Source organism: Prionailurus viverrinus, unplaced genomic scaffold (assembly GCF_022837055.1).
Source record: "Prionailurus viverrinus isolate Anna unplaced genomic scaffold, UM_Priviv_1.0 scaffold_53, whole genome shotgun sequence".
Taxonomy (NCBI): domain Eukaryota; kingdom Metazoa; phylum Chordata; class Mammalia; order Carnivora; family Felidae; genus Prionailurus; species Prionailurus viverrinus.
The window spans coordinates 2079266-2104520 of NW_025927616.1; the positions used below are offsets into that span (position 1 = coordinate 2079266).

The 25255-nt window shown below is 51.4% G+C and overlaps 1 protein-coding gene and 1 long non-coding RNA gene across 4 annotated transcripts in view; both read right to left on the reverse strand.

Moving 5' to 3' along the window:
• Positions 1–1428: 1428 nt before the first annotated feature.
• Positions 1429–4240, reverse strand: LOC125159646 (uncharacterized). Its single transcript, XR_007149861.1, has 3 exons — positions 3586–4240; positions 2908–3014; positions 1429–2795 (listed from the first exon to the last, which is right to left on the reverse strand). It is a non-coding gene; the product is annotated as an uncharacterized LOC125159646 (long non-coding RNA).
• Positions 4241–15354: 11114 nt separating this feature from the next.
• ACBD3 (acyl-CoA binding domain containing 3) overlaps positions 15355–25255 on the reverse strand; it is a 33331-nt gene continuing 23430 nt past the window's right edge. For all 3 annotated transcript variants that reach the window (XM_047848126.1, XM_047848125.1, XM_047848127.1), the window contains 3 exons: positions 23343–23529; positions 20769–21053; positions 15355–17508 (listed from right to left, as the gene is read on the reverse strand). In XM_047848126.1, the coding sequence (XP_047704082.1) occupies positions 17297–17508; positions 20769–21053; positions 23343–23529 (684 nt within the window). In that variant the 3' untranslated portion in view covers positions 15355–17296. The remainder of the gene's footprint in view (positions 17509–20768; positions 21054–23342; positions 23530–25255) is intronic.

The following is a 25255-nucleotide window of genomic DNA, read 5'->3' on the forward strand; positions in this document are numbered from 1 at the left end:
GGTCCCCAGCGCGGCCGGGCCCCGAGCTCCGGGACAGACCCCGGGCCCCTCCGCGTCCTAAGAACCGCCTTCCTTTGCGGACGCAGCGGGAGGCGCCCGGGCCTGGCCTGTGAAGCCAGAAGCGAGGGCAGTTTTTGGCGGCCGCCACCGCCCGGGACTGCGTTCCGTTCCTCGATGCTGCCGGGCGGGGGCGGGGCGGGCCCTCCGGCGGGACGAGCAGGGAGTCACAGCGGGGCACTGCAAGCACCGCCCCGGGACCCGCACGCGTGGTGGCGGGGGTGGCCGAGCGCAGAGGACTGGAAGGGGGGTGGGGGTGGGGGCCGGGGCCTGAACCTGGCAGGTGCCCGGGGCCTCTCTGGGAGGGGTGGGGGGGAACCGCTTGGAGGAGCAGAGGCTGCAGGTTGTTTGCAGGTTGGCCAGGTATTGGGGGAATGGGGGGGGGGGGGGGGGAATAAGGCCGAGGGTCCCACAGGGTAGAAAGGGCACCTGTGAGGTGGCCCTCGGGGCGGAGCGGGGCCGAGCCTGGGTGAAAGGGTACTAAGCTCACGGCTCGTAGAAGTGGCAGCTTACTGCGGACCTAGGGACAGCACGGCAGCAGCCAACGCGGGCCAGGCGGCTCTTCTCTCGGGCTCCTTCCTGCGACGTGCTGAGGGCGACCGCGGTCGGTCCTATCGGGATGAGGCTCCCAAGTGACAGCTCACCAAGCCTCTTAGGTCCTCAACTACTTTGAAAACCCGGCCATATCGCCTCCTGTGGTTGTGGAAACTGCCTTCATAAGGTCACCCCCCCCACCCCCCGCAACACCTGGATCCTGACCCTTCTTGCTAGGCCGCAGCCCCTCGCTCCGCAGACTACAGGTCGCTGCTCCGATCAGGTGTCCCTCACACCTGTGGCACTTGGAAGGAACCCCTGAAAGGTGCCTGGGCCCCACAGGGAGGTGGCCGGCAATCACGACCAATCCTGGCGACCTTCAGCAGAAGAGTTATTGGTCGGGGGACGGGTGGCACATGTCCCTGCATCTCCGCCTCGCTGGCTCCAGGGGGAGCTCTCGGTGCGCCCCCTGGGTCTGGGTTCTGCGCCCCAGCTCCCCACAGGGGGGAGAAAGGGTAGCTGGACCCTGTCACCCCTGGCGACTCACACGAGGGGGATCGCTCCCCATAGGAAGGCGGTGTGGACGCTGGAACCCCCCCCCCCCCTTAATTGGGGCAGCAAGACACAGGCCTCAGAGCCCCGTGCTGGGCGTGAGATGTAGGAAGGCGCTAGCATCCCAGGCTGAGGGCATCCCGAGGGGAGAGGAGAGGGCCACTGGGGGCCTGGTAGCCCAGGAAGGGGCGGAGTCAGAGGACGGCAACACGTTTTTGTTTTTTGTTTTTTTTGTCTTAGAAACTTTAAAAAAAATGTACAGAAAGAGTATATAAGAGGAAAGCCTCCCTCCCCCCCCCCCAGAGGCCCGTGTACTGACCAGCCGCCCCCACCCCCCCATTTTCAAAATTCTAAGAGGCCAGGTTTGGGTTTGTTTCTTTTAGTGCCCCCAAGAAGCAGACTCAGGCAGGAGGGTGGCTGGACTGTGGATGTGGGACCCACAGGCCGGTGGCGTCGTGTGTGACGGGGAAGTGGCTGGTTTTCCTCCCTGCCATGAACTCCTTTCCCTTTTGTTGGTTTGAGAAACTCTCTCTCCTTCCATTCTGAAGGAGTGCCCTGCTGGATAGTGTTCTTGGCTGCAGACTTTTGCCTCTTAGCACCTGAATAGATCATGCTGTTCCCTTCTAATCTCTGAAGTTGCTGCTGAAAAATCCAGATAGCCTTATGGGATTTTCCTTGGATGTCACTGCTTTCTCTCCTCTTGATGCTTTCAAAATTCTCTCTTTATCCTTAGGTTTTGCCATTTTATTTACTGGCTGGCCTGGTATGGAACTCTACGGGTTGGTTTTTTGGGGGGCTCTCTGTGCCTCCTGGGTCTGGGTTTCTGTTTCCTTCCCCAGATTCAGGAAGTTTTCAGCTTTTATCTCCCCAAATAAATGTTCTGCCTCCGTTTCTCTCTCTTCTCCTGCTGCAACCCCTGTAACTCGACTGTTGTGCTTGATGGTGTCGCGGAGTTCCCTAGGTCTGTTCTCATCTTGCACAGCTTTTCTCACTCTCGCTGGCTCAGCTTGGTGACTTTCCACTACTTTGTCTGGGCTGCTGCTCTGCCCTTGTCCGGTCTCTTCTTTGTTATTTTTTCCAGATGGTCTCTTGTTCGTTTCTTTTAGTGAGTTGATCATCTCTTCCCGGTCCTTTTTTAGGTGTTTTAGGTCTTTCTGGATGTTCTCCAGGCTTTCCTCCACTGTAGCCAACATCTTTAGGAGGGTTACTCTAAATTCTAGATCAGTTACAGAACACGTCTCCGTTTTGGTTACGTCTCTCGCTGTGGTTTTGTTCTGTTCTTTCATTTGGGACCTATTCCTCCGTCTCCTCATTTTGTCTACTGCTGCGTCTGTGTCTCTGTCAGCAAAGTCAGCTGCGTCTCCCGCACTTAAAGCAGTGGCCTTAGGAAGACGAAGTCCTGTAGTGCCCCGCGGTGCAGTGTCCCCTGTTAACGGGAAGATGGCGCTTCAGGGGCGTCCCTGTGTGCGTTGCTAGGGTAGCAGTTGCTACTGCTGTGGCTGAACTGCGCTCGCCTTCCGTGCAGTGGCTCTCCCTGTTGTGGGCAGGATCGGGTCCCTGTGCGGTTAGTGGGTCGGTCTGGGGCGCACTGGATCAGACCCGGAGTTTGCTAGAGATGCGGTAGCTCCAAACTGCAGGGCACTTCCCCTGCGCTGTCGGGGGGGGGGGGGGGGGGGGGGGGGGCGGAAAAAGGTTTATTGGTGGGCAGGCCGCAGTCACACTGGTGTGTACCTTATCTTCCCCTCTCCCAGGGGCAGGACTCACTGTGGAGTGGTGTGGCCCGTCTGGGCTGCTCGCACACTGCCAGGCTTGTGGTGCTGCTTCGATGGGATCTGGCCACGAACCGACCGAGCGGATCCCAGGGGGTGGATCTGCACAGGGGCGGGAGGGACAGGTTTAGCTCGCTTTGCCCACGGCGGTCCCCCGCGGGAGGGGCCCTGCAGCACCGGGAGGACAGACCCGGCGGAGGGATGGATCCCCAGAAGCACAGCGTTGGGGGATTGCGCGGTGCAAGTTCGGTGGCGGGAACTGGTTCCCTTTGGAATTTCCGCTGGGGGATGGGAGAGGGAAATGGCGCCCGCCAGCTCCTTTGTTCCCCCGCCAAGGTCTGTCCTCCCAGGCTCAACAACTCCCTCCCGTAGGCCCCAGGCGCTTTTCAAACTGTGGTTCCGGCCGGTATCCCCGCGGCTCTTTGTCCCGCAGTCTTTGTAGAGGGAGGACTTGGCGTCCACTCGCCCTCCCCCCTCCCCGAGAGCAGAGATGCTGACTTTTAAAATTCAGAGGTTGAGTCCCGCTGGCTGTCAGAAACCCACGCAGTCCGGCCCCTCCGCTTTCGCCGGCCAGACTCCGGGGGCTCTGTCTTGCCGGGCGGGCTGCCCCTCCGCGCGCGCCGCTCCCTCCCGCCAGCCCGTGCAGCGCGCACCGGCTCTCCGGCCTTCCTACCCTCTTCGGTGGGCCTCTCGTCTACGCTTGCCTCCGGAGAGTCCGTTCTGCTGGTCTTCTGGCGGTTTTCTGCGTTACTTAGGCCGATGTGGGTGGAATCTAAGCGATCAGCGGGACCAGGTGAGCCGGGCGTCCTCCTGCGCCACCATCTTCCCAGCGTCTGCGCTTCCCGCCTCCAGGCTTCCCAAGTCTGCGCCTCCCGCTTCCCAGCGGGCAGTGCGGGGCTGCTCCGGCATGGCCACTAGAGGGCGCCAACGCCAGGAACATGAGGCCCCCGGTGGGGGGGGGGGGGCGCGGGCTCGTGATTCACTGCACTTCCGGGAGCACCAGCGCGGGCCCACAGGAGCGACTGCGGGGTCCGCGCGCCCCGTCACCTGCCCCTGCAGGGGAAGCTGGCGGGGGTTCTCTCCGCTGGGCACCGTGGTTCGGGATGGCTCTGGATGGCCGCACCCGGGGGGCCTGCCATCAGGTAGAGGAAGGAGACGCTGGACGGACCACAGTAGGCGTGCTGGGCCCTGCTCTAGTGGGTCGGTTCCCAAACAGGGTGACGTGAGGGAGACGCGCGGGAGCCCCCAGCCTGCAGCCAGGGGAGGGAGGAGGTGATCCTTGTCCCCTTTATCCAGGAAAGCAGTAGGATTCCTGTCCCATCCCCAACCTCCCTGTCTCCAAGTTCAGCGCCCCCCGCCAGGTCACCCACCCACAGCAGGGCCACGTCTCCCCCCTCCTCCCCGCGCCCACCCGGGGACTGGCACTCCTGCTTGCCTTTGTTAAGGAAATGAATTTGCAGGGGCACTCGTGTGGCCCAGGTGGTTGAGCCTGGGACTTCCACTCAGGTCGTGATCTTTCTGTTAGTGAGTTCGAGCCCTGCATCAGGCTCTCTGCGGTCAGTACAGACCCTGCTTCGCATCCTCTGTCCCCCTCCCTGCCCCTCCGCAGTTCACGTGCGCGCGCGCTCTCTCAAAAATGAATAAGCATTAAGAAAACATGAATTTGCAGAGAAACATTAGCCCCCAGCCCCAGTTCCCGCACACTGTAGGTGCTGGAGGGGGGTTGTGGAGAACAGAGTCCAGGCTGATTCGAATCCCCTCCCCAGAGTCTTCTGGCTGCGAGACAAGCTGTGGCCCAGAGGATTTCCCAAGGATGGGTGAGCGCCCCCACCCCGGGGTGACCTTGCACACTTGTGCAATGGGGGGTGTGTGTGTGTGTGTGCTCCGTTTCCTCCCCTCAGATCTGGGGAGCCTGGGACTACCTCTGAAGCCACGTTCGAAGACGGTAGTCCACGCACTGGCACTGGACGCTCTCTCCAGGGACATCTCACCCACCCTCCACGCTTGAGCGCCGCGGAGAAGTCCACCTACCCCGAAGATGTCGGGCGGCGGGGACCGCAGGGAACCAGACACACCGAGGCCTCGCTGTCCTAGTCTTAGTGGTGGAGTCACGGCAGCCTGAGCCAGAGGCAGCAGAGGTGACAGAGATGGGCACCGGTGGGCTGGCCCGACCCGAGCTGCAGATTCGCGACCGACATAGGTAGTTAGGTCACTCCATCCTGGCTTTGGTGGGTCTCACAGCATCAGACACTGAAACACAACCCCAAAGCCGGGGATGACCGACCGTCCGATCCGCTTGGGCCTGAACGGTTTGCTAAAACTGAGAGAGCCCCGGGCCTGCGGGGGGGTGGAGCAGTGACTCCCAACTTGATGTGTCCCTGCCCAAAAGGCTGCCAGATGGCAAGGCCCTTGCTGGCTCGATGCCCCGGTGTCACGGGCATCCACATCCACACCGCGAGGGCAGGTGCTCAAGGCTATTTGCTGTGACTTGTCACTGAATGTTGTAGAGTCCCCGCTCCAAAGTGCTTCCGAGCCCCAACAATGCATTTGTGCGGGACCTCCCTGTCCGCGACAGCATCTAGTGTCAAGCTGAGACGATCGGGTGTCCCCCTCAACGACAGACTCAGCCACCTTCCCCAGCACAGTCAGGGGTGTCGGCCCCATCGCCTGCTCTGGGGGTGGGGGTGGGGAACGACACTCCTTGTAGGGACACCACCCACTCCTTACTAGGGTTTGAAGGTGGCCTGACGGTACCGGCAGTTGCTGGTGGTTGCTGGAGGTGGGAGACGGACGGTCCTGGGCGCAGAGCAGGTGGGTGAAAGCGGAGAAGGCCCCCGCATCCAAAGCTGGCTCATCAGGTTTCCAGAGGGTAACTGTGTCTCCAAACTGGGCGCCTCCCACTTACTGACCGCCAAGGGCGTTTACACACAAATCTCTCTCTGCGCCAGCTAAGAGGGCCAAGCAGGATCTCCCATTTCCTGGATTACAAAGGTGGACGCCCCTAAACCGGCCTCCCCTGGTCCCCGGGAACCCCGGCCTGAGAGACCCGCGGCCCAGGAACCGGCACAGCGCCAGCAGGACACTGGGGGCCAGCGGAGCAATGATCTTCAAGAAGCAAGCGGTCACTGGGGTCAGATACCGTAAAGCAGCCGGGCACAGAGGTAGCGATAGCTTTACCCACAGATCGTTGGTGACCTTCCGGGGGGGGGGGGGGGGCACAAGCCAGCCTCTTGTGGAGACCGCAGAGGCCAGGACTCCTTCCGCGGTGTGCGGTGAGGGGGAGAGCGGGCAGGAGCAAATGGGGCGGGGCTCAGGGGACTCGAGCTTTCTTCCTCTGTGAGGACCGTGAACCTGCTTCCGGGCTAACGAGGAGCGGGGCCAGGTGGGGGCGGCGGCGACAAGGTCAGCAGGGGGGGGTGTGTGTGCAACAAACAGGCTCCAGGCTTGCGTCTCTTTGCCCGTCCTGCAAACCTTCCACGAGCCGGCAGCCTCGTCCCCACTTTGTTGGTGGCGCGGCGCCCCGAGTGGCGCTCTTACCCATGAACCACAGTCACGGGCCTGTATTTACAGGAAAATGGTAAATCCACCGGAGCGCACATATCGAGGCCCACAGGATGAGAAGACCAGGGTTCCCGTGTGAAATGGTAGCTTCAAATCTAGTTTGGGTTCTGCCACAAATGACACGTTTGAGGGAGGTGTGGGGTGGCTGGAAGGGGGTGGGACAGGCCGCTGGGGACTGTGACAGGTCTGGACTTGGCTTCCGCTCATTTTTCCTTTAAATGTGTCTCCAGAACCTGGGGCTGTTTCTGGCCAGGGTGGAGGACGGAGAGCTCTGTGGTAGGGGTACCAGCACGAATGGACCCCCGCGCCCGGAGGCTCCTCACCTCCTCTCCTGTCCTTGGAATGTGGCCCCGGGAGCCGTCTCCGGGAAGCTGCCCCAAGGACGGCCTTGAGATAGAGACGTGGCGCCGGGACCATCTGGGGGGTATGGGTGACCGAACCCCATTGCGGCCACTCTGTGAACTGTTAGGACGTGGCGGGCAGGTGCGGGGGTCCAGCATCCTGCAGCCTCGTAGGTCAGTTCCCTGTGTTCACTGCACCTGCCCCCTGCCCACCTGGAGCGGCCTCTTTCCTCCGTCCCTCCCTGTCCTCCGTGTCCGGGGGCCGGACTCAGATCACGGCCGGGAGCCAGCACTGCGAACCAGCCCCCAGGAGGGAAGATCGGTCACGGGCATCTCAGACGTCAGTCGTCTGGTCCGACCCTCCTACTTCACGGGCAAGGAACCCAAGTCTGGCCCAGGGAAGTCTACCGTCCCGTCAGCCTCAGAGCTGCTGGCCGTGCGCACCCGTCACGCTGGGTGACGGGTGGGAGCGGCCGTCCCGGGAAGACGGGGAAACTGAGGAAAAGACACAGGCAGCCCGTTCGGACGCTAGCAACTAGCACATGGGGCCAGAAAGTACTCCCGAGACTCCAGCACACCACTTTTAGGCCACGAGAAACAAAAACCCTTTCATCGTACGTGATCGCCCAGGACTGGCTGGCTGTCCGCGTGCTCTGTGCCGGCTTCCCCCGCGACTCCACGGACAGCCCCTCGGCCAGAGACCACACTCACAGAATAGTGGTAAATGGGACGTGAATGTTTGCCGCAGGATTTCCAACCCTTTGAGGCATTTAATCATACAAAAGAGCTAAATGAGCCTGTTCCGGAGAGATTCTGGCCCATTCCCCCAGGCAGCTCACCAGGAAGGGCTTCTGGGGACAGGTATCAGCCCTGTCACTCCCCCACCCCCCACCCCACCCACAATTAACTGAGGCTTCAGGCTATCGCTGGTTGCATATTTACAAAAGGCTCGGTTCTGAGGACCCCTGACCACTGTGGGGGAAAACACAGGCCGAGCCCCTCAGTCTCCTCCCAGACTGAGAAAAAAAAAAAAAAAAAAAAAACATAAAAAAAAACCAAGGGCATAAACTCCTCGAAGAGCATTCAAATAAACGTCTTTGAATAAACGTCTTTGAGACGGCAAAGGAAACGCTTAACCGAGCGCTTGCCTCAAAGGATGATCGGCCACCACCCACGACAGGGCCGTCCCTCCGACCGGACGGGGACTCTGAAGTCCAGCGGGTGGGCTGGCGTGTCAGCCCCTCCTCTCCGTCCTCTGCGCTGGTCGTCGAACGGGGTTAGCAATCCGACTCGTGCCGCTCAAAAAGCAACGGCCTCCCCAAAATTCGTCCGTCCAACCCACAGCATGGGAGAAAATATTCGCTCATCACAGAGCTGCTAAGGGATGGCTACCCAGGATACAAAGAACCTCCACGACCCAACGACAAAACGACCCGATTTAAAAACTGGCAAAGGACTCGAATAGGTGTTTCTCTGGAGCAAACATATAAACAGCCAAGAGGCAGACAAAAAGATGCTCCAAAGCACAGAGCTCCATGTGGGCTCTGCGAGCTTCCCTATGTTGCCCACATGGAATTAAATTACAAACCAACAACAGAAAAACATTCGGGAAATACCCAAATATTTAAAAAGAAACCGTGCACTTATCTAAATAACTCCTGCATCAAAGAAGAAATCACACAACAAACTAGAAAATATTTTAAATGAAGGCAAAAAAAAAAAAAAAAAAAAAAAGCCAAATACCAAACTTCCGGGATGCGGCGTTTTAAACCAAAGTTTAATGGGCAATTTACACCTTCGGATTATTAAAGAAAGATCTCCAATTAATAACCTAAGTTTCTACCTTAAGAAACTGGTGGGAAAGGGGGACAATTAAGCCCAAAATAAGCAAAAAGAATGAATAAGTAGAATCAATTCAATTTAAAATATAGAGACAATGAGGGGGAAAAAAATCAATGAAACCAACAGCTCATTCTTTGAGAAAATCAATAAATTTATATTTCTCTAGCCAACGAGATCAAGAAAGAGAGAAGACAGAAATGACCTATGGGAACAAAAGAAGACAACACTACAGGTCAAGATAGTATATGATGTGAAAAGCTATGATAGAATTTATGCACAGAAGTGAGTTGATAAAATGGAAAAGTTCCTTGAAAGCAAAAAACTACAAAGCAGCTCCACTCAAGAAGAAATCAAGAACCCAAATATACACATCAAGGAAAAGGAATTCACAGGTAAAATCAATCGGTAAATAAAATTCCAGGCCTACATGTGGCTTCTCTGGAGATTTCTCCCAAAATTTAAAGAAGAAATAACTATTCCAGCAAATAGAAGAGTATACTTCCTAATTCATTTTATGAGGCCTTCATTAGTGACGCCAAAGGCAGACCAACACACTACCAGGAAACAAACTCCATATTGATATCCTTCATGATCACAGGCATAAAAATCCTTCATAGGTATTAACAAATTGAATGCAGGAGTATATAAAAAGGATCATTACCAAGTGGGGTTTATCCTAGAAATATGAAGTTGGTTCAACATCTGAAAAGAAATCAGGGTACTTTACCACAGCAACAGGCTAATAAAGAAAAGTCACGTGATCTCATCTCTGCAGATGCAGAAAAAGCATTTGGCAATATTCAACATACAATAAAAACTCCCAGCAAACTTAGATGGGAACTTCCTCAACCTGAGAAAGAAAAGCCTAGAGCAATCATCATCCTTAATGGTTCAAGACTGAATGTCTTCCCTTTAAGATGGAAAGAAGAAAGGACTTCTTCCTACTCTTTCTAAACATTGTACTGGAGAGATCCTACCCAGTACAATAGGCGAGAAAAAGAAATAAAAGGCATACAGACTGGAAAGAAAGAACCATCTTTATGGAGGACATCATCTTCTACAGACAGTCTTTTTTCTCTTTTTTTTAATGTTTATTTTTGAGAGCATGTGTGCGAGCGGGGGAAGGGGAGAGAGAGAGAAAGAGAGACAGACAGATATAGGATATGAAGCAGGCTTCGCACTGTCAGCACAGAGCCCGGTGTGGGCCTCGAACTCCCAGAACCGTGAGATCATGACCTGAGCCAAAGTCTGACACTTAACCGACTGTGCCACCCAGGAGCCCCACTACATAGACAGTCTTAAATAATTTACAAAAAAGTGACTAGATGTAAAAAAATTTAGCAAGTACACACTCCATACTAAAAAAGTCAACTGAACAACTGGAAATTGCAATTATAGGGGGAAAAAAAAAAAGTACCATTTATAATATTATCAAAAAAACATAAAATACCTAGAAATAACTCTAAAAAAATGTTTAAGAACTGTACAGTATGAATCACAAACTACCGCTGAGAAAGTTAAAGGCTTAAATAAATGGATATATACCATGTTCATGAACTGGAAGACCCAATATTGTTAAGATGTCAATTCTCCCACACATATGATTGATTCATTCCTTCCTTCACTCATTCTAAAAGTAATCACCGTATCCAACATGAGGCTTGAACTCATGATCCTGAGTTCAGGAGTCCCATGCTCTACTGACTGAGCCAGCCAGAAGCCCCTATGATCAACTCGTTTTTGACAAAAGATGCCAAGGTAATTCAAGAGGAAAGATCGTTTTTTAAATAAATGGTGGTAGAACAAGCAGGAGACAGGAGACCATGACAACAACACAGCTAAAATAAAAACGGTCACTCTTGAGGGGCGCCGGCACTGGGCGGCAGGCGGGGAACGTGGGGACTCAGTCGGTTAAGCGTCCGACTCTTGATTTCAGCTCAGGTCACGATCTCACAGTTCCTGAGTTCGAGCCCCACATTGGGCTCCGCACTGACCGTGCAAAGCCTGCTTGGGATTCTGTCTCCCTCTCTCTCTGCCCCTCCTCCACTCAGGTGCCCTCCCTCTCTCTCTCTCTAATAAACATTCCCACACTCAGTGGGGAGCCTGACACAGGACTCGATCTCACAACCATGAGATCATAACCTGAGTCAAAATCAAGGGCCAGACGCTTAACCGACTAAGCCACCCAGACGCCCCACAAAATAATTTTCAAGTGAAGAAAGCTACAGAGTGTATTAAGGGAGAAGGTAGAAATGTGTACTTATCTCCTTGGATTTCATATAAAGTTCAAAAGCATTCTGCATAACCATATTATCTCCCTTTTCTGGCAACAGACATTGTTACAATCATCACATGGAATTAAAACATCAAAATCAGGGTAACGATCTTTGGGAGGAGGAAAGAGCAAGTGTAATCAGGAAAAGGTCCATAGGGATCAAACTCTTTCATTAACGTTTTAATACTTCGACAAGCTCTGAAGCACAGAAGGCAAAGGAAAAAAAAAAAAAAAAAAAAAGGCAAATGTGACCAGTGTGGGTGGTAGGTACGTGAGTCTCATACCGCACACTTTTCCGAATGCTAGATTTTTGTTAACTGAAAATTAGGGAAAAAAAGACCAGAAGGAAATTCCCAAATGCCAGCTATTCTTAGTGGTAAGGTTATAATTTTAGTTTTCTGCTTTTCATCTGCATATACTGTCTAAAATTTCCACAATAAGTGAGTAGGACTCTTGTAATGGTAAAAAAATTAACGAGAGCTACGTATTTCAACACGTCTCTGTTCCTCTCCCCCACTCTCTCTAAAATAAAATTAAGAGAAACTCGGGGCTCTCGCTCACCTCATGACGTACCAGACAGATTCGCCCCGCATTGCCTGCCTCCTCTGGCCTGTTCATAAGATCAAATGATCTTATTTGAGCTACTTTATTTTCGAGCCTCTGTTGTCCCAGGTTAGCCCGCATCATAACTAATGACGGCAGGGAAGACTGCTACAGGGCTGCATTTTCCATCTCTGCTACTGAAAATACCACCTAAGAACACGGAATTATCAATCTTTTATTTATTTATCGTTTAAAAAAAAAATTTAAGGGGGCGCCTGGGTGGCTCAGCCGGTTGAGTGTCCGACTTCGGCCCAGGTCATGATCTCACGGTTCGTGAGTTTGAGCCCCGTGTCGGGCTCTGTGCTGACAGCTCCGAGCGTGGATGGAGACTGCTTCCGATTCTGTCTCCCTCTCTCTCTGCCCCTTCCCAGCTCATGCTCGCACTCTGTCTCTGTCAAAAATAAATAAACTTAAGGGGCGCCCGGGTGGCTCAGTCGATTGAGCGTCGACTCCGGCTCAGGTCATGATCTCACGGCTCGTGAGTTTGAGCCCCGTGTCCGGCTCTGTGCTGACAGTTCAGAGCCTGGATGGAGACTGCTTCCGATTCTCCCTCTCTCTCTGCTCCTAACCCACTCACTTTCCGTCTCTCTCTCAAAAATAAACATTTACAAAAAATTTTTTTAAATAAATAAACTTAAAAAAAAATTAAGAGAGCACACATGGGTGCATGTATGCGTGAACAGAGGAGGGGCAGAGAGGGAGGGAGGGAATCTTAAGCAGGCTCCATGCCCAAAATGGAGCCCAACACAGGGCTAGATCTCATGACCCTGGGGATCATGACCTGAGCCAAAATCAAAAGTCAGATGCTTAGGGGCGCCTGGGTGGCTCAGTCGGTTAAGTGTCCGACTCCGGCTCAGGTCATGATCTTGCAGTTTGTGAGTTCAAGCCCCGTGAAGGGCTCTGTGCTGACAGTTCAGAGCCTGGAGCCTATTTCCGATTCTGTGTCTCCCTCTCTCTCTGCCCCTCCCCTGTTCATGCTCTGTCTCTCAATAATAAATAAACGTTAAAAAAAACTTTTTTTTAAATAGAAAAAGTCAGATGCTTAACCGACTGAGCCACCCATGCACCCCTCAATCTTCTATGAAGGCAATCTAAGCTCTCTCAATCAACCTAGAAAGTACTACAATATTCCAAAGTAAATCCCACGAAGGTTTTTCATGACATATGACAGGCTAATGATTAAATGTTCATACAGAAAAATGGTTCAAAAATAGTAAAGAAAAAGCATCAAAAAAAAAAAAAAACCCAGGGGAGAGTTGCTTTGTATGAAAATATATTTTAAAACTATAGTAATTTATAGTATTAGCACACTGAATTGTCAGATAAATGGGACTGAGCTCAGAAGCGGATATATATAGATATACATATATATTATCTATGGACACAAACAGAAATCATAAACGAAAAAGCTGAATAAAACTAACAATGTGGTTTAGAATGTCTACGACCAAACACAGACACGTACAAACACACCTAACGCCACAAACAAAATTAACAGACCTGCAAGAAACTGGAATACTTACATCTAATGAATGATTAGCATACAGCCTATGTTTTTAATGCTAATAAATCCATATAAAAACGATCTAATTGGGGCGCCTGGGTGGCGCAGTCGGTTGAGCGTCCGACTTCAGCGAGGTCACGATCTCGCGGTCCGTGAGTTCGAGCCCCGCGTCGGGCTCTGGGCTGATGGCTCAAAGCCTGGAGCCTGTTTCCAATTCTGTGTCTCCCTCTCTCTCTGCCCCTCGCCCGTTCATGCTCTGTCTCTCTCTGTCCCAAAAATAAATAAACGTTGAAAAAAAAAATTAAAAAAAATAAAATAAAATAAAATAAAAATACAAACGATCTAATTGAAAAATGGGTCAAAGGACACAAACCGGCAATTTATAGGAGAGGAAATACAAAGGACCAATAAAAATTGATGCTTCACCTTACTGGTTATCAGGGAAACACACATGAAAATGAAACTTCATCTTTCACCCGTCGGATAGACTTCGACTGAAGTCTGATGATATCAAGGGTTGGAAAAAGCAGTATCTTCTCGGACACTATGGAGCTGGAGGGGAAATTAGTTCAGCCACTCTGGAGGACAATTTGGCAGGGTGTATTCAAATTAAAAATGCACAGAACTCATGATCCAGCAGTTCTCACTTCTCAGTATCTGCACATGTGCGGAAAGACAGGTAAAAGAGTGCTCACTGGAACAGCACTTAGGATGAAAAATCAGAAGCAACCTCAGAGGTTCAATTCACAGAAAAATGGCCAAAGAAGCACTCTGTGGAAGAGACCCAGCCGATGGCAAGAACACGGCAGACCTACACTTAGTAAAAGGAAAATCCCCCATTAACACAGACTGGAATTTTAAAAGTTGCAAAACGCAGGCCTTACGAAAACCAGGTTTACATTTCTCTATTTTGCCACACACACACACACACACACACACACACACACACACACACACACACACACAAGTTATGTCACCTTCAACGAGATATTTAAGTTAGTGATCTTGGCAAAGGGGAAAAACTTGGACTTGTACAGACACGACGTTAAAGAAAGGTTAAAACAAGTCAGCACTTGTAATCAAATTTGTACCTGCTCTCTTCACAGACTTGCAAGTTGCCAGTTCAGCGCCAGGCTGAACTGGGCAATCACGCTTAAGGCCTGGTTCGAGAACTACAAGGAAGGAGTTAAGTGCTCCGGTCTACATACTGTTATCCCACGTGTGATGGCCCGAGTCCAAATGCCAAGGCCAATTCTGGAGAAGCCAGCCAGCTGGTTTCCCGGTACTTAGATTAAGTATCCTAATCAAATCACAACCTACTAAGGGGCACGTCAGCTAATGGAAACGGAGCCAATGCTTCTTTCGTTACAAGAGAAATCGGGCAAAACAGTTAAGTACCTGAGACAGCGATCATGTAATAAGTTCAAAATAAGGGTATCAAAAGGACAATAACCAAGTCGATTTCAAAAACTTCGAATAAGAAGGTCAAAGAATCCTAGGCAAATAATACGCGAGATCAAACTGCAACTCTGATCAGTACACATTTTTGGAAAATTAAGTGAAGAGAAATAAAGTTAAGATTCGCTCGACCCCGAGTAGATCACGTGCACACTTATTTGGGCAGCAGACAGGAGTGCTGGATTGAGCTTGGGGAAAGACAGGCTTGGCTGCAGACTGCCAGTGAATTATCAGCAGTCGCGTGTTTCGAACCGGCTGCTTCTCCTCTTCCGGAAGGCAGACGGTCAAGGCTCAGCGGCACGGTCCAGGATGTGCTCACACATCAACAGCCCTCAGCCGTTCTCTGGTCTGGCTTCCCAGAACCCCAACAGCTCAGAATGACCGCCTCATTCTGTGTCTCCAAGTTTCAACCAAACAGAATTTAAATTTAAGGTCCGAGTGGCCCTGCGTCTCAGTGGGGTCATTTTTAGAGGAGTTTCTGGCACTCCGCGTGATACGGACCGGGGAACTCCCCTGATGGGTACTTCTCGGGCGTCACACCTCAGGAGCTATTTGAAAGCGGGTGGTCCCCACGTCCTTCAAGGAATGCGCTATGCACGTGGCTGTACAGGGAAAATGATTTTACACGTCCTCAAGAATTCTTTCCGTCTTAAGTCTGGAAAGTTCAAAATCTATTTTCACTCACCGGGATAATTCATGGCAAAAACTATCAATAATCAGTCAGAAATAGTTTGTTGTTGGTTTTTAACTTCTTAAAACAGGAAAGATCATTTAGAACATCTCTTCTGGTCCGTCTAAAATGAGGCAATACGGAACTAACGCTTCCGAGAGTAACAGTATCAATGAAACGTCAACAGGTTACAGATAAACATTTTAATTGATTAAATATATTATTTTCAAGATCTTTTTGAAATCGCACTTGTACTGTACTAATCAACAGCCAAAGGCAATAGAAAAGTCTAAAACCAAAAATGTTCTGACGTGAGCACATGACGAACCACCGCTACGTAAAGTGACATAAACTGCTCCCGAGAACGAGGGTCTTTTCAGAAGACGATTTATCTTAACATGGGCAAGAACAAATCTGTACTCAAAGGCTGGAAGAAATATATATTAGTGCCTGCTTTTTAAAAGTTTATTTTACATTTTAAATACAATATTTTCTCGTTAAAAAAAAAAGCCAAGAAGCGCCTAACCCCATGGTTCCTCTACCGTACGTACGCGCACGCGCATGGACAGCCTGAACGTGTTCTGGACAGAACGGTGTGGACGTCTTTGAGCTGGAACCAGTGAATCCAAATTAAAGAACACAAATCAAGCACTGCTCAGAGGAGAAAATAATCCAGTTTCCGAATAACCGAAAGAGAAGAGGGTTAGGTATGTACAAAACCAGGTATTAAAAACCAGAAAAGAAACGCACACACGACAAACAGCCCCTCGTGTAGTGAACTGTATAGAACGCAGCTTAATCAACGGAGACCCTCCTACAAGAAGTGATTTAAGATCTGAAGTTTTAAAAATCTAAAAATCTAAGTATTTCAGTAACAACATCCAGTAACGTTTCGTGTGTAGTGCCGTCTCAGTCACGTTCTATCTACACCACCCTCCCTCCTGAAAACAAGAATCTCTACGCTAGTCCATCACTTCTACCAACTTGCGGCTGTTTATCCATATATGTTCTCGGTAAGGGACACGAAGGTGTCCTCTTCCCATCTACAAAGACATAATGAGATTAAAGCTATAGAACAATTTAAGCATGGGCATCTGTTTTTCCAATTCTCTCCAGTACGCGATTCCCCACCGGAACTGGGTAGGGTTCGTGCCTAAGCATGAACACAGGAGAGGAAAACGGACTGTCTCTGGCAGTGATTTCCTTTTAGTGCAACGTTATTCCCCGTACACTCAATTGTACTGAAGTGATTTTACATACTTTAATTCAGTAGGTGTCAATTTGAGTTTACAAAACCCCCTAACTATATGCTCGTGTAGAAAACAGGTTCAATTTGAGATGCTCTACAAAGCCAAATCGAGACAAAAATGAATTAATTCTGCTTTGTCACCGGTAGGGGGGAGTCCCGGAGGGAGAGAAAAGGACCCGAGTTTGCAGAGGCCTGCTAACAACATGGACCTCTGAGGTGTTGTGTGTCTTGACGGTTCAATTACCAATCGGCTTTGAACGTTAAGATTATCTCGGAAAATAATTCTCTGTAACAGGCCTCTGAACTAGACGGCCGTACTCAAAGCAAAGACAATCTGGGTCGTTCAGAACAAAAGCGAATCGAGGCAACTTTTCTATTATAACCTGTGGGGTCTTGAGTCTGTAAGTTTTCAAAACGATGACCTTCATTTCAAAACGATGACCTTCGTCCAAGTCAGCTGCACCTCAGGCAGACTGCGAACGTAAGGATTTCCGATCCGAGGTCACCGTGACCACGGGCTCTCGTCAACCGCGTGCAGCGGGCAGCAACGGACTCACCGTCAGCCGGGTGGGGTCAACGTGGGGAGGTTTTATTTCGGAGACCTTATAGATTTCACACGTTGCTCGCGTAACTTCTGCATCCACTAGCGACCCTGCCGGTCGGCACCCAAGGGCCAGACGGGTCCGAGGACTCCCTCTAACCCCAGAGGATTAACGCTAGAGTCTCAAGGAAACCCTGAGTCCCGACGAGAGTTCACGGACCATCAGACCGAAATCAAAAGGGGAGACGCTGACTGCGATGCTCCACAAAAGTCAAAAGAAATTCCGAACCAAGTGCCGTCTTCTGCCCAACCCTAGACTCCAGACTCCGCGACACCATCTTTATCTAGTATAATAGACTCTGTAGTAGACCGACTTTGACCTCCACAAAGAGTAGGAGTTGTCAAACTTGAGGAGGTAGACTCCTCTCCCTGGGTATTGGTGGCTGCCGGCATACACCTCCTCGTGACAGTCCCGCCGGTACACAGGCACGACCTCGTCCAGCAGGGGCTTGGTGGCGTTCTTTCTGGCTTTCTCCTCACTGCTGACGTTCTCTGTGGGAAAGAACGGAGGCACGTCAGTGAACGGGTCCGGGAAAGCCACGTGCGTCCAGCACCGAAACCCCATCCTTCGAGAAACTGCTCGTCGGGAACTCTCCGGAGCCGTCTGTGACTTTCGCACGCGGGCTTATTCCCGCCTTCCTTGGTTCGCTCACTCCTCTCCCTGAGCAGCCACAATCGGGGGGTGCGGGCGGGCGGCCAGCGCCCTCTCTCCCCCTGGACTCTGACAACCGCTCCCGCTTCGGAGCCCCGGTGTCCCCCCCCCCGGTCCGCACCCAGCCAGCCTCCTCTTCCTCCAGGTGGGCGGCATCTCGCTGTCCGAGCGACACCAAGGGAAACGAAGCTTTCGTTCTCTCCCTCCTCGACAATATGAAAACCCCGTTTCGGGAAGGGGGACCGAAGGACTGTTACCTTCTGTCGAGCTTAGATATAGAGAGCAAAATGGGGAAGCCACGGTAGAGGGAGGCACCGAGAGATACTCTGAGAGCCCATTACTGTCATCACAGGCCCGTGGAACCCAGGGATGATCCCAGTGGCAAAACACGAGTTCTGATTCTGGGTTTGCCCCTGGGAATAGTTCCCGAACTGTAATGAGATGAGGCTAGGAAAAAAGAGCGAGCGAGAACAACGTCGAACCGGCTTAAAATCGGTTTCACGTATTGAACATAAACACGGTCGGGAAAGCAGGTCAGAGGAACATGCAGGTTCCTAACTCGGCACGGTGAATTCCGGCCACGGCAGTTAACCGCGCGAGGGCTGTCGTCAGGAATTTAAACCAGGCAAGTCTGAGAAAGTCTTCCGGTCCAGAGGAACTGAATGAGACAGGGTGACTCAATGTAATGCGGCATCCCGGATGGGATCCTGGAACGTTAGACAAAAACTAGGGAAATCTGAATACATAACGGCCTTGAGCTCATGACGACGTAGCCACATGGGTCCATCGGTGACGATGAACGTACCACAGTACAACACGGATGCTAGCAACAGGGGAAGATGGGTGCGCGTATACAGGAGCTCTTTGTACTATCTGCGACTTTTCTCTGTAAGTCTAAGACTGTTTTAAAATAAAAAATTGAAGAAAAAAAACAAAAAAAGAGCAAACGACACTCTGATAAAATAGGCCCAAATCCAATTTGCTTTATCGCAGCAATACTGAAGTGTTTGCAAATGGGAAATACAGAGTCATTCAAAATGCAAAACCCTTGGGGCGCCTGGGTGGCTCAGTCGGTTAAGCGGCCGACTTCGGCTCAGGTCATGATCTCACGGTCCGTGAGTTCGAGCTGTGCTGACAGCTCAGAGCCTGGAACCTGTTTCAGATTCTGTGTCTCCCTCTCTCTGACCCTCCCCCATTCATGCTCTGTCTCTGTCTCAAAAATGAACGTTAAAAAAAAAATAAAAAACAAAACAAAACAAAATGCAAACCCTTGCCTATAAGGATACCCATGGATTATTGGTCCATTAACCCAGGATCCCGATTCTGTTCAAAATCTGTAAAACTGGAGGCCGCTGGGATACATGAGCAGTGCACCTTTCGTCAGTTAAGCAAAGACTCGGGACCTGGCAACACTAATGCCAGTGACGAATCCGGACAGGAAGGAGTTACCGGCCACAGAGGAAACCAACCCCTCTGGCTTTCAAGCCCGAGTGGAGAAAAACCAAGACAACGAACGGGAGGACTGGCCTGCCCTTCCCCCTTAAACCAAGCTACGGGGACCCCCATCAAAAGCGCAGTGGCCTTTGCAAGGGGGCACGCGGACAAACGCGGCCTGGGAGCTCATCTCCCAAAGGAGACAGGCTCTCTCCTGGCAAACATCTCCCGGGAGCCGGAAATCCTCACTGCGGTCTCTGTCCACACAGAGGGACGAATGGATTAGCTGCAGATGGCAACCATCTCATGACTGGGAACAGCACAGGCACCGGGGACTCCATTCCCACCCGAGGGGCACCGAATGCTAGGGCAAAGGTCCGGGGTCACGGTCCCACCTCTGGACAGGCACCGGACCCCAGCCCTTTTTACCAGCGCCCTTCCCAAAATCGAGAGCCCCCAAACGACTCAGCGGAGGGCTCACACCGGGAAGCAACCTCCCTCCAAGAGGCTCCAGCAGGCGGGCCTGGAGAAACCTGTCTCCTTCTGAACCGAGACTGCCTCTCTCTGATTCACGAAGCCCTTCGGAATCACAACCGTCCGCACACGAGCTCCCCTTCCCAGACTCCCGCGATGCCCGTCCTTCTGGTCCAGGCAGCAGCTGCTGCCCCCCTCCACCCCGAGACAAGGCTGCTGCGAACAGAATGCCACGTGAAGACAGAGCTCCCCCTCCAGGCCCCGGGCCCACGCGTGTGTTTCCGTAAGTGACCTGAGGGCCAGGCGTGCACACGTGCGGTGATGCGGTCCCACTGCCCACCTCGAAAGCCGACTCAACTTTTAGCCTCCCTACAGCTACCTCTTTTAATCTACCCCAGCGGGATCTCCGTGAAACACCGCCAACCCTCTCCAGGACAAACGGTCTGTTCACAAGTCAGCCGAAAGGTGAGCCGGGTCCCAGGACGGAGGAGGTGCCTCTCCACTGTCACGGTCAGGACATTCCTCCCATGCCGTCCTCCACCGAGCTGACATACGGACCCAAGCGCCCAACTAGTACGCGCACAAGCCCCGGGCTCTCACTTCCATGCAAACAAAACCAAGGAGACCATCTTCTCAATTAGTAAGCGTGTATCTTATAACCTACCTCCCAGACGAGAGAGTTTACACTGCTCTTGGAAACACTCCATTTTGCTTACTTAGAGAAAATAAAAAATTACTTTCCTGTAAAATGGGGAATGGCTGAAATTTTTCTTTAGCTACGATATTCTGGCATGAGCTTCTGTATCTATGTAAAAACAAAGTCTTGAGAGTAAAATCAAAAAAGCGAATGATCAGAAATGTAAATTTAAGTAAATTCCAGAGTTGGCAGGATTTCTTGCTTACTCTTTAAAAAATTTTCAGAATCATCTTGCACATTTGGCTTTCCAACACAAAATGCTCGACGTAAAACAGCCCCCTGCCAGAGAGCCCTGCTGGGCCCTACAACAATGTCCCGTTCAGGCCCCAGTCCCTTCCGGGAGGCTGGCCCGTCCCTCAGCCTTTATGGCTAAGGTCACACTAACGAAGACACGAATCCCTGTCGCAAAAGTGTTAACCAAGAAGCACGAGGCGGGCTGACGCGTGACACCCTCCACCCCCCTCGGCACCCGCCACTGCGGACCCATGGCCTTACCTTCCTCCTCCTCGTCGTCGTCACTGGACTCGCTGACGTGCACGCTGACAGCAGTGTTTGGAGAGTCTGTCCATTCAAAGTACACCCCAAATCCAATGTCATAATTGTCTGTAGCAAATTCCCAAAAGAGATACGATCCCTCTTCGTGGGTGGGGACGCGAACGGTGACCACTTCTCCTCGGCCCACTGTAATCACGGAGTCCGCGTCCTGCCGAATCTTCTCTTTGAAGTCTTTGATCTGGGGTCGTGTCCACATGGACGGAGCTGCTATTACTGGAAGAGATTCTAAAGACAACAGGAATGCAGGAATGACACACGCTGAAGAGGACGAGCCTTCACCTGGAGGCACCGAACCCGCACACCGCCCCTGCCCGCCCCAGGCAGGCGCACCAAGGGCCATCTGTTCTACCTCAGTTGTACTTGGGGTTGAGGACTCCGAGGAACATATGGGCTTCCTGTGGAAGTCTCCCCCCCACTGGCTACATCTGCCAATGTCACCAGCTATCCAGAGGCCACTACACCACTTCAGGGAACAAATGCAATCCACAATCTAAGAAGTGATTTTTTTTTTTTTTCCAACACTCCGATTACGTATAGGGATTTAAGACTGACCCTGGAAAACTCGTAGCTGGACCCAGGAAAATATTCTAATAAAGAAGGGAGACCCGGGTGCCCCGGATGGCTCAGTCGGTTACGCATCCAGCTCTTGACCGGCTCAGGTCATGATCTCACAGTTCATGGGTTCGAGCCCTATGTTGGGCTCTACACTGGCAGTGTGGAGTCTGCTTGGGATTCTCTCTCTCCCTCTCTCTCTGCCCCTCCCCCACTCATGTGCACACACGTTTTCTCTCAAAATAAACAAACTTAAAAAAAAAAGAGAAGATGGGGCGCCTGGGTGGCTCAGTTGGTCAAGTCCGACTTCGGCTCAGGTCATGATCTCGCGGTCCGGGAGTTCGAGCCCCGCATCAGGCTCTGGGCTGATGGCTCAGAGCTTGGAGCCCACTTCCCATTCTGTGTCTCCCTCTCTCTCTGCCCCTCCCCCGTTCATGCTCTTTCTCTGTCTCAAAAATAAACATAGACATTAAAAAAAAAATTTTTTTAAAAAAAGAAGAAAAAGAAGGGAGATCTGGATTTAGGAATAAATTCACTTTTGGATCTGGACAAAGAAAACCGGGCTTTGACTTCAATCACTCTGTCAAAAACAAACAAACAAAAACAACAACAACACTCTTGACCTCTGAAGTCAAGTTCTAGGGGCTATTCTAAAGGAGCTCAAAGAAACAGAAAAACTCGGACAGGACTGGCCCCACTAGGGACTGAACAGAGAGGATTAAGTCTTGTCGCTTTTATGTGCACCAGACTACTCAGGTTTTCCAGATGTGGTCACAGAACCCTTGACAAAGGTTCATTTGAAAATACTGACAAACGTGGGGCGCCTGACTGGCTCAGTCGGTAGAGCATCCGACTTGGGATCTTGGGATCGTGAGTTCGAGCCCCACATCGGGTATAGAGATTACTTGAAAAAAACAAAAACAAAAACAAAAACAAAAAACTGATAAACTCTTACAGGCAAAAAAAGAAGAGGGGTTAAACCACAGGACATCAGGTCTTTTCCAAGCTGTTTTCTGTTACTCACTCTAACAAGACAAGGCAGATATCTGAAACCGCCTTTCTTGTGAACCACACCACCGCCCAGGCCGTGTCCCTGAAACGCTCTCCCTTCCTTCCTCAGTTAGCTCCTACCCTGGCTTCGGCTCTCGCGGCTCAGTCGTCTCTTCCCCAGGAAGCCTCTGCTGACCTCTGTGACTAGGTCACAGTCCCCTCATCACACACTCTCCACCTACGACCGCGGTACTCCAGTTTCAAAACCACAGGTAACGCGTGACAGGCAGCCTCTGAGACGCACCCCACCCCGTGAGCCTCACCTCTGGGGAGTCACGCACTTGGGAGGTCACCAGCCACCATGTCCCGGGGCCGGTATGTGGGACCAAGAGAATACAGCAGAAGCGCGGACACGTGATTTCCAAAGTCAGAATGTAAGAGACGTGCCACCTCTGCGTTGATCTCTTGGACCGTGTTCCCTGGAGGAGAGGCTTCACGGGGCAAGGAACCGAGGTCTCCCGCCAAGAGCCAGCCCCGACTTGCCGGTCGGGAGAAGGAACCACCCTGGGCAGAACCTCTGCCCCCTGGCAGCATCCTGACCCACGGGACCAGGACGACCACCGCTCGGCTGAGCCGCACCTCCGTTCCCGAACCCCCCGTAATCCCTCACCCACCGTGTGAGACGACGACCACTGGTTACCCGTGAGCCGCGAAATTTGGGTCTTATTTGTTACACAGCAGCAGATAACCAACACACAACCCCAAGTGTCCAAAAGACATCCGACCTGCCCTTCCTTCCATGCTGTCCTAACGGTCACCAGAAGCATCAGATTCTGACGTAAAGGGTAAAAAAGCATCCAACTCTCACAAATAAGTAACTGCTCTCCGAAGCTAGTTAGCCGGACTCCCGACGTGCCTTCCGTGAACTCGATTACGACCTCTGGACAGATCAACACAGAGGCCAAACCATACCTTTTGGTCCATTCTCCACGGCTTCTTCTGCAGCTTCCGGTTCGAGGTCTTTCTCGGAGCTGTCCGTGTGGGCTTTGGCCTGTCCGTTAACCGACGTCCTATCACTCGGCACAGCTGCGGTCACCTTTGCCGGCGTAGGCAAAGCGGCTCCCCCAACCGCTACCTCCTGCTGCTTCTGGAGCGCCGCCTGCGAGTGGAGAAAGAGGGAATATCCGCTGACCGGGCCAGCATACAACACGTGAGCCCTGGGGCAGACTCTGGCCCATGTCTGGGTCCTACCAAAGCACTCCGCTCCAAGAAATTACTAATAGACTTCATCCACTGTATCCCATCTGTGATGAACATTACAGACGTGACGTTGCAGTAAAAGCTAAAAACGATCCAAATTATCACGGACAAAACCTGCAACGGAAGGTCACGTTTGCATGACCTGAGGATCACTAGAAAAACTGACTAAGAAAAATTAAAATAGAGAGACATAATCAACCCCAAATACAACCGAAGGTAAACACTGAACACAGTAACATTTGTTCTTAAAACGGACACAAGAAGATCTCGATCAGATTCAGAAACCTACAATCTGAATCAGGAAAATTACACTGGGTAGAAATAAATGATCACGAAGGAAAACTCACAAAGGCAGAAACTATCATTGGTAAAAGCTCCCTTCCGGGCCTTCCCTCCCCCTCCCCCCGCTGTAAGCGCTATGATCAGCCTCACCTAGAACACTGCAGATGTGCTTTGCCTGTGTGTCAACATTATCCACTTGGAATGTACAATAAATGCTCTTTTTCGTGTCTGGCATCTTTTACTAAACATTATTTCTGTAAGGTTCATCCACAGAGTGGTAAGTAATTGTAATTTGCGCTGCTAGGACATTTCATTGTGAAATTACAAAATTCATCTGTTTTACTGTTGGGCATTTCAGTAACTTTAAACTAAAACAAGAGGTCATAAGTAAGCGTATGTTTATGAAAGTAGAAAATAAAGCACAGGGGAAAAAGCGTCGGTAATCTCACGGTTCAGGACAGTGACGCAGTTTAGCGTATCTGTATTTACATTTAACGTGTCACCTGCAAACCGACTACTTCCACGAACAGCGACACTTTCTCCGGTGCTAACGCAGGCGAGTGATACACGGAAGACTTCAAAATACCTTCTTCCGAGGCCCGGATTCTCAGTCTTTCCCCATCAGTCTCCAGAAAGAGTACCAGCGTCCAGAAAAAGAGCATGCCACCAACCCAAGTGGGCAAACCCAGAACATTCAGTGAATGACAGGCAAGCAAAAGAAAGCATTTCTGTTGGTGATCAGCAGGCCCGGCTCACAGGGTCGCTGTCCAGGAGGCCACGCTTGAATTCCTCCAGCAGAGCGAACCCCCTTGGGGATCCCACTGTCCACCAACGGATTCTAACTATCACGTAGAACAGATCATACCTCTTTCTTTATATCATCTCTCATCTGTACTTTGGGAAGTTTTAAAAGCACCGGAAGGTATAGAACAATCATCCACGTAACTACACCTCCACACGAACAAGTCTTAGCATTCTGTCACTTTGCTCGGTATTTATAAAGAAAATTAACACTTTATGGGGGCTGAGGTTTCCTCTGATCCTTCCCCAACCCCTTTCCTTCTCCGTTCCCAACGACATCCAATATGGTTGATCACGGTAATCCAAATTATGGATTCCAGTTCTTTCTGGTTCTCTTTCCAAGATTCTTGGTTTGCAGGTATCTTGATTTGCAAGATTCTTGACTGCAAGATTCTGTTCTCTTATTTAAACGACAGCAACCTCTAAACAGGACGGGGCGTGTGAGCCACCCTGCTGAAAAACCACCTCGAGGCCCGTCACAGAAGCAGGGACGGGGGTGGCAGGCTAAAATAAGACACGGGCTTTCGAGGACAGCAGAGAAA